Here is a 20,491-nt window from a genome sequence, read left to right on the forward strand (position 1 = left end):
GTTCTTATATTCATACCCCTCGTCTCGCCTCCCAGCTTTATGTTATAGCTCAGGAGCCGGGTTGTAACACTCGTGATGAAAAGTGCTGTATGAAAAAACGTGCCTTGCCTTTATCGATTCACCTTCTTGTGAGAATAAACTCTAACAGATTGTCTTATTTCCAGAATCTTCATTTCAGTATAACGGAAAGGTTTCCTCACCATTTCATTATGATGTGTTCGTTTGTCTCGGTTCATTTCCACCACACACACAAGAGGAATAAAGACAGAAGCTCTTGTTTGTATCCACTCGCTTTATTATATATCTTTGTGATTCTGGTTTGCTGATAGCAATAAGCTCCAGTTTGCAGTGCAGGCACATTTCACTTCTTCCTCCAGAGAACTGGAACACGGCGAAAGAAAGAACGCTGGACGTAGTAAACATTGTTCCCACAGCGTGCTCTGAGAAATACAGCTTTTAACTTCATTAACTTGATAATCCACATTTCAATCCTTCCCTTCAGTGTTTTCCTTCTCAAGCTAACTCTGCTTCAGGCTGCGCACATTTAACAAATACAAAGTCATTAATACATATAAGCAGAAATCATATATACAAGAAGAAACCCTCTAAACCAGGGGTCTCCAACCTTTCTCCATCTGAGAGCTACTTGCATCGCATCGCTTCCATTTATTCACATCAGTTGAATTAAGCTACTTTTGTACACGTGTGAAATCAATACCTAAAGCTTATCACAAATCTTAACTTCACTTCAAGGTCCAAGAAAACGAAGATGTCTCACATATTACTATGGCCCACATAGTAATCACTGAAGATTCACATACTGGTCCGAGAAAAAAAGAAAATGTCTCACTTCTTATTTTGGCCCACATTGTAAATACATCGCCTTAATCACCACCGTACAAACATCTTATGGCACATGTATAAAATAAGTGCATCCCCTCTTTTTCACAGTTAGTGAGATGACTGGCGCTGCATGGAGTCCACCATAGAGGGGTCTGCTGGACCCACTTAGGTTCACTCTGATAGAGTCATTTACATGTTCATCAGTCGGTCTTGTTCTGTATTTAGATGTCATTCATGTCAGAAGAAGCTGCTTCACAAAGGTCTGTAGAGCCAAATAACGCAGACGTGTTCAGTGCTGCTTGGTGAATGCTCTTAGAGTTTTCTGGGTCTACAAGGATCCAGAAATGTTGTAAGTTTTGCCGAGACTTAAGCTGAGCGTGATTTTGGAGATCTCCACAGGATTGACACTGAACAGTTCAGCCATCTTTTTCTTTTTTTCTTCTTCGTCTTGACATTAAATTATAAACCATAATAAATCAACTGTATAGGTCTAGCCTCCATATATCTGTGTGTGACATTGTTCCATCCTCAAAAACAAAAAACTAATGCTTCTGCAGTCGAGCTGCAGCTTCTAGCCACGGCCTTCTGTTAAGAAAGGACACTGAATGTCCTGAATGTGGCATCACACACATGACTTGAGTCTGAACACAGCAGACAACAGGAGTATTTACAACAGCATTATAAAAACTAAAATAGTGCATGTGGGTGCACGCTCACATTCTCTGTCTTACTGTTACATAAATCCCATGAATGTATGAGACTAAGTTATCATCTCAATCAGTGATTAAGTGAATAATAAAGTTTCTATCGGGTCACTGTCAGCCTGTCACTCATTATTTTCAGGAGGGGGCGGGGTTTGGAGGAACGGAGAGGAGACGGTGATCGCGGAAGCTTTCTTCCTGCCTTCACAAACTTCACACAAGTATTTATCAACTGAAAATAGCAAGAGGACATTCATACTCTGATTCATACGAGTGTTTTTGAAAAACACAAATCCCTCCCTGTGTCTCTGAGCCGCAGCGACATGGACCGATTCAGAGCGGGTCATTCTGCTGTTGGTTCTGGTGCTGGTGGAGAAAGCAGACTGCTCCGTGTGTGGTGTCGCTGCGCCGCTGTCACGTCTGTTCCTTGATCTCTGCGTCACCGACCAATTTGATATTCGTGTGACAGAACCAATTCTAAAATAAAAAAACGTTATTGTCCAGCCGCGGCCGAAAAATCAAGAAGCAACCTCACTACGCTATAATCGATAATCGAGCGGCGAGCTACTGAAAAGCTGCCCGCGAGCTACCGGAGCTCGCGATATACGTGTTGGAGACTCCTGCTCTAAACCCTTTGATTCTTTTTCACCATAAGAAGTTACATCTCAGAATAACTGGAATCATCAGGAATAATCTCAGACCAAGATGATCCGTTTTCTGGAGATTTCCGCTTTTCTTTAATCGAGACAAAGTCGGGAATCATCTGAGGAAAGAAGCAGGAAAACTGATGAGTCATGATTTATATTGGAGTCATTCAACGATGATGTCATTAGTTCAAATGAATGAAGGTCGTACCATGTAAGGCTCGTTAATTACTCCAGGCCATCGTGATGAGGGCAGCGGTTCCTTCAGGAAATCTAGCAGATCTACGCCTCCTGCGAGCACCCCCCCCACAGCTCTGTAGACAGACAGGAAGTTAGCTTCACAGACAGGAAGTTAGCTTCACAGACAGGAAGTTAGCTTCAAAGACAGGAAGTTAGCTTCACAGACAGGAAGTTAGCCTCAAAGACAGGAAGTTAGCTTCACAGACAGGAAGTTAGCCTCACAGACAGGAAGTTAGCCTCACAGGCAGGAAGTTAGCTTCACAGACAGGAAGTTAGCTTCACAGACAGGAAGTTAGCTTTCACTTTATGAAAGGTTGTTCCTAGAGTCTCTAAAAGTACAATGGGAGCCAGAGCCTTTTCTTATCAAGCTCCACATTTGTGGAATCAGCTTCCAGTTTGTGTTCGGGCGGCAGACACCCTATCCGTTTTTAAGAGTGCGCTTAAGACCTTCCTTTTTGATAAAGCTTATAGTTAGGGCTGATTAGATTCAGCCCCTAGTTTTGCTGATATAGGCTTAGTTTGTCGGGGGAGATCTTCCTTCTTCCTTCTCTCTGTCTGTACCTGTGTACTCTCATGTTCCCATTAACCCAGCTTCCCCACATGTCTTTCTTTTTGGTGTCTATATACGCCGGGATCCGGAGTCATGGATGATCCTGCGGTCCTGAGCCCTGCATCGCGAGCCCTGGATCTTGAGTCGTGGCTGTGGTCCTGGATCATCGGTCCTGGATGGATATCCTCGTGGATTCATCTTCCTATTATACACACATGCAGTTCCAAACATCTGGACTACCTATGTTGCAAATGTATTATCTTTTCAATTTACACACGGCATCTATTGCACGTCTGTCCGTCCTGGGAGAGGGATCCTCCTCTGCTGCTCTCCCTGAGGTTTCTCCCATGTTCCCTTTAAACTGTGGGTTTTCTCCGGAAGTTTTTCCTTGTACGATGTGAGGGTCTAAGGGCAGAGGGTCTGAGGACAGAGGGTCTAAGGACAGAGGGTCTGAGGACAGAGGGTCTAAGGACAGAGGGTCTAAGGACAGAGGGTCTGAGGACAGAGGGTCTAAGGACAGAGGGTCTGAGGACAGAGGGTCTAAGGACAGAGGGTCTAAGGACAGAGGGTCTGAGGACAGAGGGTCTAAGGACAGAGGGTCTGAGGACAGAGGGTCTAAGGACAGAGGGTCTAAGGACAGAGGGTGTCGTATTGTCATACTGATATTCTGTACAAAGTCCATTGAGACAAATGTAACATTTGTGATATTGGGCTATAAATAAACATTGATTGATTGATTGACTTTAAACCCCACTCAGTGAGTCCCACTATAAACATTATTCCAACTATAGTTAGTGACGTGAAGTCATGTGACCGTGCTGTAGTTCCTTTACAGCCCAACATTAGCCTCCTTTAGCTTAGCGGTGGTGACGTGAAGTCATGTGACCGTGCTGTAGTTCCTTTATAGCCCAACATTAGCCTCCTTTAGCTTAGCGGTGGTGACGTGAAGTCATGTGACCGTGCTGTAGTTCCTTTATAGCCCAACATTAGCCTCCTTTAGCTTAGCGGTGGTGACGTGAAGTCATGTGACCGTGCTGTAGTTCCTTTATAGCCCAACATTAGCCGCCTTTAGCTTAGCGGTGGAGACGTGAAGTCATGTGACCGTGCTGTAGTTCCTTTATAGCCCAACATTAGCCTCCTTTAGCTTAGCGGTGGTGACGTGAAGTCATGTGACCGTGCTGTAGTTCCTTTATAGCCCAACATTAGCCTCCTTTAGCTTAGCGGTGGTGACGTGAAGTCATGTGACCGCGCTGTAGTTCCTTTATAGCCCAACATTAGCCTCCTTTAGCTTAGCGGTGGTGACGTGAAGTCATGTGACCGTGCTGTAGTTCCTTTATAGCCCAACATTAGCCTCCTTTAGCTTAGCATTAGCTTTTTACTTCAGAAATCATAAAGAGGTGTTAATATGTGGAGATTATCCCGCTGAACTAAACGTGTAAGAATCATAAATGTTTGTTTGACACAAAGATTATTATCTGACTTAATCCCAAAAAGAAATCCCATTGGACCAGGGAGATGCTGCCTTCAGGGTCCAACACAGAAATATCACATTGTGCATCAATGTATTTGGACGTTTGATGATTACTTCCATCTAAAATGATAACACTTTGGTTAACGTTAGCTGATCTACTTTTTCTATCAGAAACACAGGTCTTCTTCAACGTCCTTTGAGCTGCGATAATAATCCTGTAATATAACACCATGGATAAGGAGTACTTTTACTTGTGTATTAGTACTTACCGGAGCGCAGGCCTGGCCCTGTGTGGGGCACAAACTCAGTTTGCAGTGCAGGTAGATTTCACTGCTTCCTCCAGAGAACTCGAACATGTTGAAGGAGAACACGCTGGACGTTCCCTGTCCGTTTCCCTGCATCTGCACCGTACCATCACCAGGGTTCGGACATCTGCCCGGAGACAGGAAATACACACGATGAAGTCTCAGAGTTTATTTTGTTCTAACAGTGTTTATTTCCTCACCCGTTGATGATGAGGTCGTATCGCAGCGAATCATCAGGTAACGCCTGATTGGTTGCCCAGCAGGAGTCTGTCACAATGGCGACCATGTTGGCGTCCAGCCCCCCCGCCTCCAGCTGCAGCCAGACCCTCTGGTTCAGCTTGATCCCCGTGTTCGGGCCGACCGGCTTCAGGAGGCCGGCGTCGCTGAAGTAGCTCATCGTCAGAGTGTAGCTCCACACTCCAGATACGATCTGCTGCACCACAGAGCTACACACACACACACACACACACACACACACACACACACACACACACACACACACACACACACACACACACACACACACACACACACACACACACACACACACACACACACACACACACACACACACACACACACACACACACACACACACACACACACACACACACACACACACACACACACACACACACACACACACACACACACACACACACACACTATTCAGCATTGTGAATGTTAAGCTGTGGTGCATTCAGGACCAGGAGGACCCTCACCTGTCTCTGATAGTGAAGGACACTCTCTTGACCTCCGGCTGTTTGTAAAAGCAGGAGAAGTCGACCTTGAGTTGGTCTTGGCGCGTGATGACGCCGGCCGATGAGCGATTGCTCGACACGATGGAGTTCTCGTAGACGATCTGGCTGCCGTTCTTCTGCATTGTGAAAGAAAAAGTAATCAGTTAATTTAATCACGAACATTTCCCTCCTGACGGCCATATCTTTATCATCCAGTTCATGAATCACGTGTTTCCTTCTTTCATCAATAAAGGAAACTAGTGGGACATGTCCTCTACAGGACAACTTCCTGTTGTCCTCTACAGGACAACAGGAATCTGAAGCTTGAAGCTTTGATAAAGGGTTATCCCATAGCAGTTGGTTTCCTGAAGTGTGGAGATAATCTTTAAGAACACACTTTGTTGAACTGAAACCAGAGGGACGGTTTAGAGTTGTGGTTATTCAGGTCCTTATGCTGCGGTCTCACTGGTCCCACTGGAGATCACATGTGGCTGTTTGTGGCCCCTGAACTAAAAAGAGGTTGACACAACAACTGGTTTTAAGTTGAGAGGAAAGCACGCACCACGACCTCCGTCCCGCACGTGTTGCTGCTGTCGAAGCTGAAGGTCACCAGGTGGCTCTGGGGGTCCATGTGGCCCTTGCAGCTGGGGTCTTTGAGGTGTAAGGTGGAGAAGTCGATGCCTTTGTCAGCCAGCAGACATCCAGCCAGAGTCACAGTGGCCGAGCCCTGCCTGCAGACCGGCGGCTCGCCTGCAAACACACCAACACTTCAAGTTAACCGTTGTCAGGGAGAAAAACGTGCTAAATAACCAACTGATGGTTAGCTCCGAAAGTCCAAAGAAAGAAAAGTACATTCAGGGGCTGTGGTCAGGATGACCTGTCACAGAATGATATTACATCTATGAATAACTACTGATGTCTCTAAAGAACATGTGATGCGTTCAGGAGCGCCTCTCCTCCAGCTCCGTACCTAAAGACTTGGTGGCTCTGTACTTGGAGGCGAACCCAGCCCGACAGAAGCATCGAGACGACGACCACATCTGTGCTCCACAGAACTCATGATCACTGCAGGGCTGCTGACAGAGAGGGGGGGGGGCTGCACACACGCACACACACGCACGCACACACACACACACACACACACACGCACACACACACACACACACACACACACACGCACACACACACATACACACACACGCACACACACACACACACACACACGCACACACACACACGCACACACACACACACACACACACACACACGCACACACACACATACACACACACACACACACGCTCACACACACACACACACACACACACGCACACACACACACACACACACGCACACACACACACACACACACACACACACATTTAGTGGGCAGATCTCAGATAACGATTATAAAACTCATGATAGTATTAATAACAATTTAATATTTAATAATTTAATAATATATATTTAAAATATATTAATAAAAGTTATATATATATTGACATCTATCTATACAGGAGATATCACACATACAGGAGATATCACACACATGCTTTACCGTAATAAAACATCCAACATGAGGAGCCAACTATTAAAGTTAGTTTAAAATATTTTTAAAATGAAATGAATATAATTAATTTGACAAAATCTATGCTTTTATTACTTTAATTTCCCTTTTTTCCTTCATACACAGTGTTACATAGTTATCATAATAATATCACTAATAACTATGATTATATAAACTATCACTAGGAATGAAGTAATAAACCTAGAATGAAGTGGAACACTGCACACCACCCATATGACATGTATCCTGTATATGTGACCATACTCAGGCTACTATACAGCGCAGGGACTTCCAGTTGTGTATTAAACCACAACTACTGTCAATATTCCAGGGAAAGAGGGTCTTACAGCAGCCAGAAGTCGACCTCCAGTCCTCCAGGGTCACGTTGGCTTCCAGGCTGCAGGCCTTGGCGTAAGCCTCCAAAAAGTGGCAGTCGACCCCATCCACTGACGGGTATCTGCACAGAGTGTGTGTGCAGGCGCTGATGAACGGCTCTGGGTCGGTGTGCTTGTGACAGGCGGAGAAGGGAGGCTGCCTCATGAGATTACAGCTGTTCAGAGGGAAGATGGGGCGTGGTCAGCGCTCTGAACATTGTTACGTGAGTTCAGCTTCCAGAAACATCCCTGCTCATGTGACCGTGCTTTACAGGATGAATGTGTAAGTGTTTAGTGTCTTTATGGCTCAGATCTTACTGGTCAGTTGAGCTGTTGCAGTTGATGGAGCTGTCGATGGTGTCTTGTTGCTGGATCTCACAGCTAGAGGGAGACAAACATCACATTTTAAAACTATAACGCACCATTAGAAACAGCTGATATCAGTCGGACTAAGGGGTACCCGGGGGGGCTGAAGGGAGAGGACCATATCATTAGAAACAGCTGATATCAGTCGGACTAAGGGGTACCCGGGGGGGCTGAAGGGAGAGGACCATATCATTAGAAACAGCTGATATCAGTCGGACTAAGGGGTACCCGGGGGGTCTGAAGGAAGAGGACCATATCATTAGAAACAGCTGATATCAGTCAGACTAAGGGGTACCCGGGGGGGCTGAAGGAAGAGGACCATATCATTAGAAACAGCTGATATCAGTCAGACTAAGGGGTACCCGGGGGGTCTGAAGGAAGAGGACCATATCATTAGAAACAGTTGATATCAGTAGACTAAGGGGTACCCGGGGGGGCTGAAGGAAGAGGACCATATCATTAGAAACAGCTGATATCAGTCAGACTAAGGGGTACCCGGGGGGTCTGAAGGAAGAGGACCATATCATTAGAAACAGTTGATATCAGTAGACTAAGGGGTACCCGGGGGGGCTGAAGGAAGAGGACCATATCATTAGAAACAGCTGATATCAGTCAGAATAAGTGGTACCCGGGGTGGGGGGGGGGCTGAAGGAAGAGGACCATATCATTAGAAACAGCTGATATCAGTCAGAATAAGGGGTACCCGGGGGGGCTCAAGGAAGAGGACTTCTCTGCTATCGGGGAAGTGGTCCAGCTGGAGTTTAACGGGCGGCCACACAAACCCTCCATAGCTTCATTTCCTGGTGGATGTGAGGAGACAATAAAGACAAATCAATAAAGTTCAAGCTGTATTTTAACATGATTGTTAAAATGCAATACCACTAAATGTGTTTAAAGGCCCTGACTGATATTGAGTGTCGTTACATGATTCCTCAGAAAGGTAAATGATAGAATATTTCTGTTAGTCATGCTAGCTGGGAACTGTGACGTGTTCAGATTAGAAATCTCTAACAATCCCTGTGGATGGGAAATGAAGCAGCCACTTCTCGTGCTCATCGCTCAGTACCTGACACATGTGCAGTGTTGCCATCGAAAAAGAGAGTCATGTTGGAGTTGGGTAACTTAGCAGTGACTCCAGCCGGGTCCTTGGAGAGCTCCACGCCGTGATGCGGCTGAGGCGCGCTGTTGAGCACCAGAGCTTTATCGCCAACCTACACACACACACACACACACACACACACACACACACACACACACACACACACACACACACACACACACACACACACACACACACACACACACACACACACACACACACACACACACACACACACACACACACACACACACACACACACACACACACACACACACACACACACACACACACACACACACACACACACACACACACACACACACACACACACACACACACACACACACACACACACAGACAGACACACACACACAGGGAATTGAACACCTGAACGCTGCCTTGTATTTCATACGAGTAAATATAACAACCAATAGAAAAAGACAAGACGCTTCGTATGCCTCTCATTGGCAGAAAGGAATAATTGTAGGGTTTTAGAATGAATGTAGTTCTTCTATTTGATGCTGCTCTACAAAGTGAGTGCACGTTAAATACAGCAACACAAAGTGATCAAGCCCCCCACCCTGTGCCCTGCTCTTCCTCACCCGAACTCTTCCTCCTTGCTCCAGATACATGGTCACACCTGGCAGCGACAGGATCAGGTGGTCCAGAAGAGGAACATCTGTACGCCGGCGCTCCCTGAAAGCCGCCATGAGGTTGAAGCTGGCGCTGCCTTCAGGCTCCATCAGACTGTAGGCACAGCGATGCTGGACAGAGTGCACTGCTCCGTGGAAACCGATCACCGTGGAGCCCGTCACCGTGCACACCACCGGAGCCTCAGGGGCCTCAGGGGCCTGAGGGGCCTCAGGGGCCTCAGGAGTAGGGGCAGGAGTAGGGGCAGGAGTAGGGGCAGGAGTAGGGGCAGGAGCAGGGGCAGGAGTAAGGGCAGGAGTAGGGGTAGGGGCAGGAGTAGGGGCAGGAGTAGGGGCAGGAGTAGGGGCAGGAGTAGGGGCAGGAGCAGGGGCAGGAGTAAGGGCAGGAGTAAGGGCAGGAGTAGGGGCAGGAGTAGGGGCAGGAGTAGGGGCAGGAGTAGGGGCAGGAGCAGGGGCAGGAGTAAGGGCAGGAGTAGGGGTAGGGGCAGGAGTAGGGGCAGGAGTAGGGGCAGGAGTAGGGGCAGGAGTAGGGGCAGGAGTAGGGGCAGGAGCAGGGGCAGGAGTAAGGGCAGGAGTAAGGGCAGGAGTAGGGGCAGGAGTAGGGGCAGGAGTAAGGGCAGAAGTAGGGGCAGGAGTAAGGGCAGGAGTAGGGGCAGGAGTAGGGGCAGGAGTAGGGGCAGGAGTAGGGGCAGGAGTAACGGCAGGAGTAGGGGCAGGAGTAGGGGCAGGAGTAGGGGCAGGAGTAGGGGCAGGAGTAGGGGCAGGAGTAAGGGCAGGAGTAGGGGCAGGAGTAGGGGCAGGAGCAGGGGCAGGAGTAGGGGCAGGAGTAGGGGCTGGAGTAGGGGCAGGAGTAAGGGCAGGAGTAGGGGCAGGAGTAGGGGCAGGAGTAAGGGCAGGAGTAGGGGCAGGAGTAGGGGCAGGAGCAGCGCACCTGATGGACATTGAATTCAAAGGTTTTATTGTCATATGACTAAAGCTACAGTGTAGAAATGTTAATATGTTGCATTATGGGTAATGTTGCAGCTCAACTCGACTTGGGACAACCGGATATCTGCGGTGTGGTCTTATGGACGCAGAACTACAATACTGATGGAGCTGGCCTCGGAGGATTGAACGTGAAAGGCACGGAGGAGAGGTCAAAGGATGTCTTTATAGGAACACTGCGCACACACCATCTGGATCTCCGTTCATAACGTGTCCCTCACGAGGCCCACCATGGCAAAGAAGGGCAATGGGAGATAAGTGGAGAACGGTTTTTAGGATGTATAGACTGAACCGTTCCCCAGCTGATCAGAAACAATAATGGATGGACTGGGGAGCTATTGGGCACTAGCTCTGAACTGACCCTGAACTGCTTTGGTGGAAAGGGGTGATAGAAACAGGAACAGATTCATCAATAACTGCAATAATCCTCAGGTGGAGAATATCCTCCCTCTCTCACGGAGGGTTCGATCACATGGGACACTTTATTCAAATCAGTCAGACCTTTAGTCCTGATAGAAAGAGCACATATTTACGTGTTGTCCGCTTGGCAAACCTCCTCGGGCCCACATGCTAGGACATTAGCGAGGACTGCAGACAGAGAACAGACTTCAACAGAGCAGGGCTCTGCGCTGGGCCCTAAGTTGGGCATCTCTGAACCCGGCATTATAGCGCCACCTTGGGGGAGAATGGAGGTAATGACATTACACTTCAGTGACTACAGGCAGAAGTTAAGATAGGGCAACAACAGACATGACAAGTATCACATTTAACTTAGAGCAGGGGTGCCCAACCAGTCGACCGCGTGACCCCATGTGTCGGGGCCTGGCTGTGGGCACTAGTTAGCTGACGTTGTCCGTGAAGGCTTCAGAGACTGGATATATCCCCCCCCCCTCTCTCTGGTCGCTGAAATGGGGAATTTAAATGACGGGCCAAAAGTTGTATTTACAAGCATTAAAAGTAAGCAGAGGACACCAAACCAACTGAGACCTGTCTGTCCGCCGCACCTACGCACACACCTACACACACACCTACGCACACACCTACGCACTGTACCACACACACACCTACACACTGTACCACACACACACCTACACACTGTACCACACACACTGTACCACACACACACACACCTAAACACTGTACCACACACACACACCTACACACTGTACCACACACACTGTACCACACACACACCTACACACTGTACCACACACACACACACACACACACACACACACACACACACACACACACACACACACACACACACACACACACACACACACACACACACACACACACACACACACACACACACACACACACACACACACACACACACTGTACCACATGTGACCCACACAAAGTGTGAGATCACAATTGTATGTTTATATTTAATATCATTTTAGAAACATGTCTATCAATGGACAGCAGGGGGCAGTAGATGGCAGGGTAACACTGCTGTAAAGGGGTTTGTTGTGATTTGCGCATGCAGTAAACGGACTGATGTGGAGACAGAGCTGCTGTTGGCTTGCCATTCTGGCAAGACCCGCCAAACGAGCAGTTTTGTGTACATATTGTCACAAGTGTTATAAATATCCTAATATATAAATGTGTCCTAGTATTTGAAGTGGTGTTTGGACGTTGTTTATTGTCTTCAATGCTGCGTAGGAGACTGCCTCGTGGTTGCTGTCTGCGCACGTGTGTGTAATGGCGGTCGCTATTGTTTTTCACAAAGTGAAGGCAAGTAAATGTAATTGTTTACAGCTCCTGTACATTTTGTACTTACATCCGGGTTTATATCCTAAGTATTTTGTGTGTGTGTTTTGTTTTATCTGTATGTGTTCTATGGTCAGAGTTAACACATACATGCTTGTTGGATGCTAATGATAGCACAGATTAGATTCTGATGCTTTACCTGGGAAGGTATTTAAAAGGGTTTGATTACAAATTCAATATCTGAATAGAGAAATTCTTATTTTAAGACATGAATATATATATATATATATTGTTAGAGAATATTCTCCTGTTGTCTGTGTATAGAAGCATTTTAGTGTTTTCACATGTGTCTGCCTGTAACTTAGAGCAGGGCACAGGTCAAAGGTCCTGCCTTCCTGTTGGGGGAAGTGTGGCCAACTAGGCAGATGACTTTAAACAGACTTTCTTTGTCTCTGAAGATCCTTTATTTAATTATGATTAGAAAGGGCGCAAACAGAGGCTCCTCCTGGATCCTCTGGTAGAATTGCCTGTGTTTTCTGTGTATTTCTCAGTGTTGACTCGGGATTTCTCAATGCACGTTGTGGAAATGCCTTGGACTCACTCACGGCCGTGGCTCTCAATTAAACTCAGTGTTTTGATATAAAGCGGACTCCAGCTTCCATTTCTTCCATCAACATTGCTGAGCAGAAGTTTCTCTCACATATATATATATATATATATATATATAGACAAGTGTTTATATTGAAGACAGCAAAGGGCATTAACAATTGTGTGTGTGCCAAATGAATAAAAAATGCTGGCAAGACCCGCCAAACGAGCAACTAAGAATTTGGTTGTTCATCATTTCTCCTGTTTTGCAGGAATACTATCTGTCATCGCGCCCCGCATAGCGGGGCCTGTTACACACACACCTGCAGCGCCTAAAGCATCATCAGGCTGCAGCCGTTGTGTATTTTATTTTGTGAAGCACCAAATGGACTCTTTGTTTGTAGATATCTACTAAAATAAAGCAAAGAGAGTCGGCCTGGTCTACTGAGTGATATATATTATACACACTGCTCTGCTTTCTGCACGGACCTCTCAGCTGTTCTCTCTGGAAACATCGCAACACGATGAAAGAAGTTAATAAAATAATATGCAGGGGATGCATGCTCGATGCTCAGTCCTCGATGTGCATTTAGAGAAATGAGATGTCCTTCTACATGACACGCTGAAATCCATTTCCGGGTCACTACCGGAGGACCAAGGAGTCAAGGAGTCGAGAAGGGGAAATTAGAGTATTGACAAGCCTTCCGTGTGAACAGGAGTGACAGTCCGCACACACACAAGACCGCAATTATGGCAGAGGCAAAAAAGCCCAAAATATATCAGGAGGTTCAAACCCGGCTGCAGTCAGCAAGATGTTGTGTCCCTGTCTGAGACCCTTCCCCCAAAGTGCTACTGTGGGGATTGGCCACAGTATTCAATGTAAGTCGCTTTGGATAAAAGGAGGATAATCATTTTTTTGTGTATTCCAATTCAAAGTCCATCTATCTCATCTGCAATGCGAGCGTGGCTTTACCGAAGAAGGGTAAGAGATGAGATTGTTTTGTTTAATATTTTAAGTTTTGTTTCCCGTGGGAACACCGTCCCGTTGCATGTCTTTGTTTTCTTCTGGTATGTGTTTTCCACCCTCCGCGGACTGGCCATCTGGAGAGTCTGCAGAATCACGGCCGGTCGTCAAGGGCCGGCTCGATTCGCTGACGGCCGTCACCGTCCTTCATTTTGTACGTCTTTAAAAGGCATCATTGAAGTTGCACCGACAGAGGTCCGCCATTTCCCCGCAGCGAGGCTCCTCCCAGTTGACAGTTCACTACCCCCCCCCTCTATTTGGACTCGTAGATCTTGGCAGTCTGGCAACTTTAAAAGTAGCTCTTGGTTCAAAAAGGTTGGGCACCCCTGACTTAGAGGATCCCTTTCTTTGGGAACCCCAGACCAGCTTACCTGAGCCTCTGCATCCACTCAGGTCTCGAAAAGTAGATCTTCCTGCAGGAGGCTTCCAGGTATCCATCACCGTGCCACCGACTTTTGTAGAAATGTCCTAGTAAAGGAATAAACAGAATATATTTGTAGTCTGGGTGCAAGAGCCATGCGCTGCAAGGATCTCTCTGGCTGCTCTCTCCCTGTATTCACAGCACTTTCCCCAGCTTTCAAAGACTCATTGCTGGGTAGAAAAGCCTTGTGCATCACCCTGGATCTCTCCATAGGTGCCTGTGACTGTGAGACCCTGCTAACAGCAGTGAACCTGCTGCCAGCATTACGAACATATTAATCAGGCGTTTTAACACTTTTTTCCATGAAAATGATTTTTATTCACTATCATGGGGCTATATAAATCAAATTCCGGGTAATTCGGAGCACAATTGTACCTTTAACTATTTATATGTATTTGTATTATATATTTGTGGGCTATAAAAGTGACATTTCTGGGTGACTTTGTCAGTTTATGGAGCTTAGCTCACAATTCCTGGGGGTTCCAGGCCGAATTTGGGAGCTCATAGGCGGCCTGCCATGCGCCCCCACCCGTGGAAAGAAGAAAAAAGTAAAGAAAACGGTCAGTTATATCTTAAATTAATCAAAGATGAAGTTTTAAAAAATTCTCAAAAAAACGACTAAGTGCCAAGGGAGAAGGGGCTCAAAAAAGCTCAACCCTTCGGCGCTTCGGGCCGAAGCCCCGGACACTTTTCCACTCCCCCGTTGCAACTTACAACGGAGAGGGGAATCCAAGCCTCCCCTTCTCCGTCAAAAAAAATGCATTCATCATTTTCAAGCTACGAGAGGACTCAGAAAAAAACTGTTTCACTTCATGGAGGAATGTGTCCGCTCCATGTGTGCTCTGGCTCGGATACAATTGTTGCATGGAGACCCCCCAGCATGGTTCTTACCAAACTTTAAGTTTTTTAACTGGTCTCTGGAGGAATGTAAGGGGAGTTGTCAGGGGACTCTACCCGCCTGATGAGACACTATTTTCGGATACATTTGTATCACTTTTAGCCCTTTTTTATGGTTCTCCAAAAAGTGAAATTAGACTTTTTCTGTCTCTGGAGGAATGTAAGGGGAGTTGTCAGGGGACTCTACCCGCCTTATGAGACACTATTTTCGGATACATTTTTATCACTTTTAGCCCTTTTTTATGGTTCTCCAAAAAGTGAAATTAGACTTTTTCTGACTCTGGAGGAATGTAAGGAGAGTTGTCAGGGGACTCTATCCTCCTTATGAGACACAATTTTCGAATACATTTTTCCATTTTCGCCCCTTTTCTATGGTTCTCCAAAAAGTTCACTCAGACTTTTTCTGAATCTGGGGGAATGTAAGGAGAGTTGTCAGGGGACTCTACCCGCCTTATGAGACACTATTTTCTCACTTTCACCCCTTTTCTATGGATCTCCAAAAAGTGAACTCAGACATTTTCTGACTGTGGAGGAATGCAAGGGGAGTTGACAGGGGACTCTTGCGGGCTCATGATGCACTATTTTCGGATACTTTTTTTCATTTTCAGCCCTTTTCCATGGATGAATTGAAACTTATTTTTTTTTACATTTTGGTCAATTTGACCCAGTTCTGGTACCGCATTGCCTGGAGGATAGGATCGAGAGATGACAGACTCTCTGGCCGCCTCACAAGTCACCATTGTTGGACACTTTCTTTGCTTTACCCCGGTTCTATCACTCTTTCCTCCTTTGACCATAAAACCTGTTTCCTGCTGGGGTACTGCCTGGTTCCGGGGCACCCCAAACCCTCTCATGGTCGGGGCACCATGAATTGATGCATCGGACCCAATGTTGCCATCACCAGCCCCGCGTTGGTGCGGAGGTGGGACCATTTAGCCAAGTGGTAACCCAAGTCCTCCCTTGGTCTGTGTACCATGCATTGAAGCATCGGACCCATTGTTGCAATCACCGGTTACGCTAACGCATATAAACGGAGAAACAGAAAATAATTTAAATACAATTCACTATGTCTGTTTTAGTAAGGATGTCGTCCGAATGCCCGGTGTGCAGACTCTTCTATCTGGCTTTGAACAAGCACCTTAAGCACAAACATGCAGTGCGGAACTTGGAGGAAAGAGGCATCATTCTTAAAATGGTCAGTGGCAGAATAAATGTTCGGACCAAACCCTGTCCCATCACAGGGTGTTCGTATGCTGGGAAGAGACTAGACCGTCATGTAACTCATGACCACCCTGAGTTCTCCCGAGATGAAGCACATCAGGTCCTGGCAAGGCTGAAGCATAGTGTGGCCCTGCAGTTGCTCCATGACCTCCGAGAGACTAATCCCATCATTGGAATGGCTACATCATTGGATATAGACAATGAGGAGGAATACCCGGTGCACCCTCCACCCTTCTCCCCACATACTGAGTGTGACGAAGAGGACTGCAGGCAGGTGATGCTGGAAAATGTGGCATTAAGGGCTCAGAAGGATGCCCCCATTGATGAGGTGAAGACCCTGTGCTCCAGGCTGAAAAAGGGGCTAAAACCCAGGAAGCAGAGTGCCACTGCTGCTGTGCTTGAGGAAGAGGAAGAATGTATACGATTTAAGGGCCTGGCAATCTCAAGTACCTCCGGCATAAACACAGTAGCCTCCGGCAGCAATACCCCTCTCAAGACCCCGGTGAAGACTGTCATGCGGTCCCCAGAAGCCTCCGGTAGTGAGACCCCTGTATGCCAGAAGACCCGTGCGTCTGTCTACAATAAGCTGAAAGCTAATCTGGCTAAGGAATGGCCCTCTCCCCCAAATCACTGGTCCACTGGGAAGGGACGGGGGAATACCATGCGTGAAATCAGGTTGCCTAAAAGCATGGAAACGTACATTCAGACTTACAGGGATCATTGTGAGGGTGTCGCACCGACAGTAAAACTGAAAGAAAATTGTCTGTCCAAGGTCAGCCGGATAATGAACTTCCTTGTATTCATGGCCCATGGTGTTAACCGGCTGTCAGATTGTCTGTTCCTCAAAGACACGGAGAGGGTCCGTGGCTGGAGCGAGTATATTGCAATGTTGGGCCGGGCAGTCACAACATCGCTGTTGTTCCTGAAGAATGTGAACCATTTCCTGAGGTACTTGTCTGAGTCAAAGCTCCGGGGGTGCAGGCTCACCAAGTCTGATATGACCCACATCATCAGAGAGGTGAAAGCCAACATGAACAACTTGAAAAAGTCTGTCACTGTCCACCAGTTCAAGATGAAGAGGAACAAGTTGGATCATCTGCCGAGACAGGCGGAGCTTCTCGCCGCCATGGCGGCCGCTGAGAAGAGCATCCCTGATCTCCTTGACCTGATGGCTAGCAATCCGACCTCAATCACCCAGTACCTGATATACGGCTATCTAACCCTCCATTGGAGCCTCCTGTATGGCCACCGTCCGGGTGTGTACGCAAACATGACCAACACTGAGGTGTTAGAGGCGGACAGAAGGGGCACTGCTGAGAGCTACATCATCCACGTGCAGGATCACAAGACTGCCAAGACATTTGGCGAAGCACAGCTGGTGCTTACAGTAAAGGAGTTTAGCTGGGTCATGCGGTGGATGGGGATAAAAGAGGGCTTGTCGGGTCCTCAGAATGAATTCTTCCTTTTCACAACGGGGACGTACGCCTCCAGGAACCTGAACGCTCACTTGAAGAGGGCTTGGGCTGATGCTGGGCTAGAAACAGCCGTCACCTTCACAATCCTGCGCACTGCCCTGAATGACAATATCAAGCATCACCAAGATCCAGAAAGCAGGTCGATTCTCGCCAGGTTTATGTGTCACGACGTGAGCACTGCAGACCGGTTCTACGCGAATACGCCTGGAATAAAGGAGGGATTGAAGATCCGCTCTATGTTCAGGGCGGCAGCAGCTGCAGCAGCATCATCAGAAGGAGGTCTACCGCCGTCAGATACCTCCGAAGAGGATTCAGTTGCGGAGAGAAGCGATACCTCTTCTTCAGGGCCGGTTGATACTCCTGATGTGGGGGTAGAGGCCGTGGACTCAGCCTTTTTCCCTCGGTGCACTGTATAAGTTAGACGGCTAATAGGGCCCCCAGGCTCCCGCTAATCATGTTTTTATCATGTTATTATTATGTATACTGTTTTTGTAAAAATCATGTGATAATTAAATAAATAAAAAAACATTTTAATAACGTTTAAGGTTCCCAGGGGTTGATACAGTGCCAGGTATCAGACTATTTAAACAAAGTTTACCCAGGATTCAGACACCTTCACTGGCTTGTAAAATGTGGTGATGCGCCCTGGATGTATCAGACTATTTTAAACAACTGTTCCGCGCCTTTGAAACACTTATTCCTGGCTTTTAGCCTGTCATTTTGCAAGATATGATTTAACATTGAAGCTCTCCTGGAAATTGACATATTCCGTCCATCTCCAGGAGAGCTTCAATGTTAAATCATATCTTGCAAAATGACAGGCTAAAAATCTATTCCAAACGTTTAAAAACACTTTCCCTGAAAATGTAAACATTATTTCTGGCTTGTAAAGTGCAGTGGTAGTATCAGACTATTTAAAGTGTTACCAGGGCGATGAGAACATCCTCCACAGGAGGGTGGGTGGTGCTGCTGTGAATAAGGACGAATATGGATGCCGATGGGCGGACGATAAAGCACCGCAAACTCCACCCCCCCTTTAAGGTTCCCAGGGGCACGAGGTTCTTGAGGGTGTGATCATCTGGGTTTAGTCCGTGGGGGAGTGCTTAAGTTCGGGGGCCCGGGGACCCAAGGTGCGCAAGGTTATGGAAGTATGCATGTCAGGGAGCGATGCTGGAGGTGCTTAGTCCGTGATTTGGGGGTCTTGGAGCAGCCACAGAGAGGTGCTTTTTCACAGGAGCTTGTGTCCTGTGAAATAGCCTGTTTGTCAAATCTTGCTATTAATTGATAACTTTTAATAGGAATCTCTGTTTGACATATGTTCAGAATGTGCTATTTATTCAGAAATAGCACATTCTGAATGACCCAGTGTACACATCGTTGTGTACCTCTGTGTCACAGCCCGCTGCTGCTCTCTCCCTGTATTCACAGCACTTTTACCCAGCTTTCACACACTCATTCCTGGGTAATTAAACCAGTTGAATGCACTTTTTAACACTGACATACCCAGGATTGAAGCTTCTTTCCTGGGTTACATAGTGCTGTGAAGCAGCCTGTCCTCTGGGTGGGAGAGCGAGGTGCTGGAAGGAGCACTCTGGGTCACAGCCTGCTGCTGCTCTCTCCCTGTATTCACATAACTTTTACCCAGCTTTCACACACTTATTCCTGGGTAAGAAAGCCATGTGCATGACCCTGGATCTCTGCCTGTGAGTGTGGGACCCTGCTTACAGTCCGTCGTTTGGGGCTCTGTCACTTTGGGTAACCGCACCACTGTCAGACGTCTCCCGAGAATGGACGTCCATTGTCTCTAAATAGGGTTAGGGTTAGGTAACAGCCTCATGTCATACTTACTAAACTATCATAAAACGGACGGCGATGATAATTAAAGAAACGAAGACCAGTTTGGAAACCATGATTGTAGAATGCCCAAGCCATCTGAAAGCAGGAACAGAGAGAGACATATCAGGAAATGCTTCCAACATTTTACAAATAAACTTTGATTTGAAGTTGTCTTTGCCACACAATGTCTTTGAAATGTTCATTTTGTACAAACAGCTGGAGAGCCAGTCGGTGTGTGACAGGGATCGGATCAGGACTCACATCACCTGTCGCACCACTTTTGAACCTTAAATACAGGTAACCCAGTGACCGTGTTTTGATGTTCACAAATTGTGGGCGAGGGTTCAATGTGCTTATTCTTATGCTGTATTCCAGATTGTCTGAAGCCACCCCGTCGTTGGTCATCATACAGTCAATGCCGTCCTCAGTTGGGGCATTTTTGAAACAAACTTCAACCTTATTGGCCATCTTCACCTGCAAAAACAAAAAAAGGAACTACATTATGAAGGCTTTCACTCCACCGTTTCTTCTCCTCAAATGTCTGAGCTGCAAGGTGTGCTTTTAGCGACGGAGAAAGAAGATAGGATCAATTATGAGATCAAAACCTTTCTACAAGCCGCTGTCCAACAACTCTTTATGTCTCCTTTCATACAGAGACACATGTGGAATCAAAGTCTGAGCTTTGACTAGGTTCTGTGTATTATGTGTAATATGTGCAATATGTGTATTATGTGTATTATGTGTATTATGTGTATTACGTGTAATACGTGTAA

The 20,491-nt window shown here is 46.9% G+C and overlaps 1 protein-coding gene and 1 long non-coding RNA gene across 2 annotated transcripts; both read right to left on the bottom strand.

Moving 5' to 3' along the window:
• Positions 1-297: 297 nt before the first annotated feature.
• On the bottom strand, positions 298-9,646 carry LOC117442841 (pancreatic secretory granule membrane major glycoprotein GP2-like). The gene is made up of 12 exons (XM_034078803.2): positions 9,506-9,646; positions 8,868-9,012; positions 8,505-8,601; positions 7,754-7,816; positions 7,409-7,611; positions 6,465-6,590; positions 6,057-6,244; positions 5,477-5,631; positions 4,955-5,200; positions 4,719-4,881; positions 2,400-2,502; positions 298-2,307 (listed from the first exon to the last, which is right to left on the bottom strand). Exons 1-11 carry the CDS (start codon positions 9,644-9,646, stop codon positions 2,413-2,415), a joined length of 1,617 nt encoding a protein of 538 aa, XP_033934694.2. The 3' UTR covers positions 298-2,307; positions 2,400-2,412.
• A 1,455-nt stretch (positions 9,647-11,101) lies between these two features.
• LOC139433470 (uncharacterized) lies at positions 11,102-20,053 on the bottom strand. Its single transcript, XR_011642924.1, has 4 exons — positions 19,980-20,053; positions 19,731-19,814; positions 14,240-14,336; positions 11,102-11,212 (listed from the first exon to the last, which is right to left on the bottom strand). It is a non-coding gene; the product is annotated as an uncharacterized lncRNA (long non-coding RNA).
• Positions 20,054-20,491: the final 438 nt, after the last annotated feature.

Source organism: Pseudochaenichthys georgianus, unplaced genomic scaffold (genome assembly GCF_902827115.2).
Source record: "Pseudochaenichthys georgianus unplaced genomic scaffold, fPseGeo1.2 scaffold_485_arrow_ctg1, whole genome shotgun sequence".
In the NCBI taxonomy this organism is placed as follows: domain Eukaryota; kingdom Metazoa; phylum Chordata; class Actinopteri; order Perciformes; family Channichthyidae; genus Pseudochaenichthys; species Pseudochaenichthys georgianus.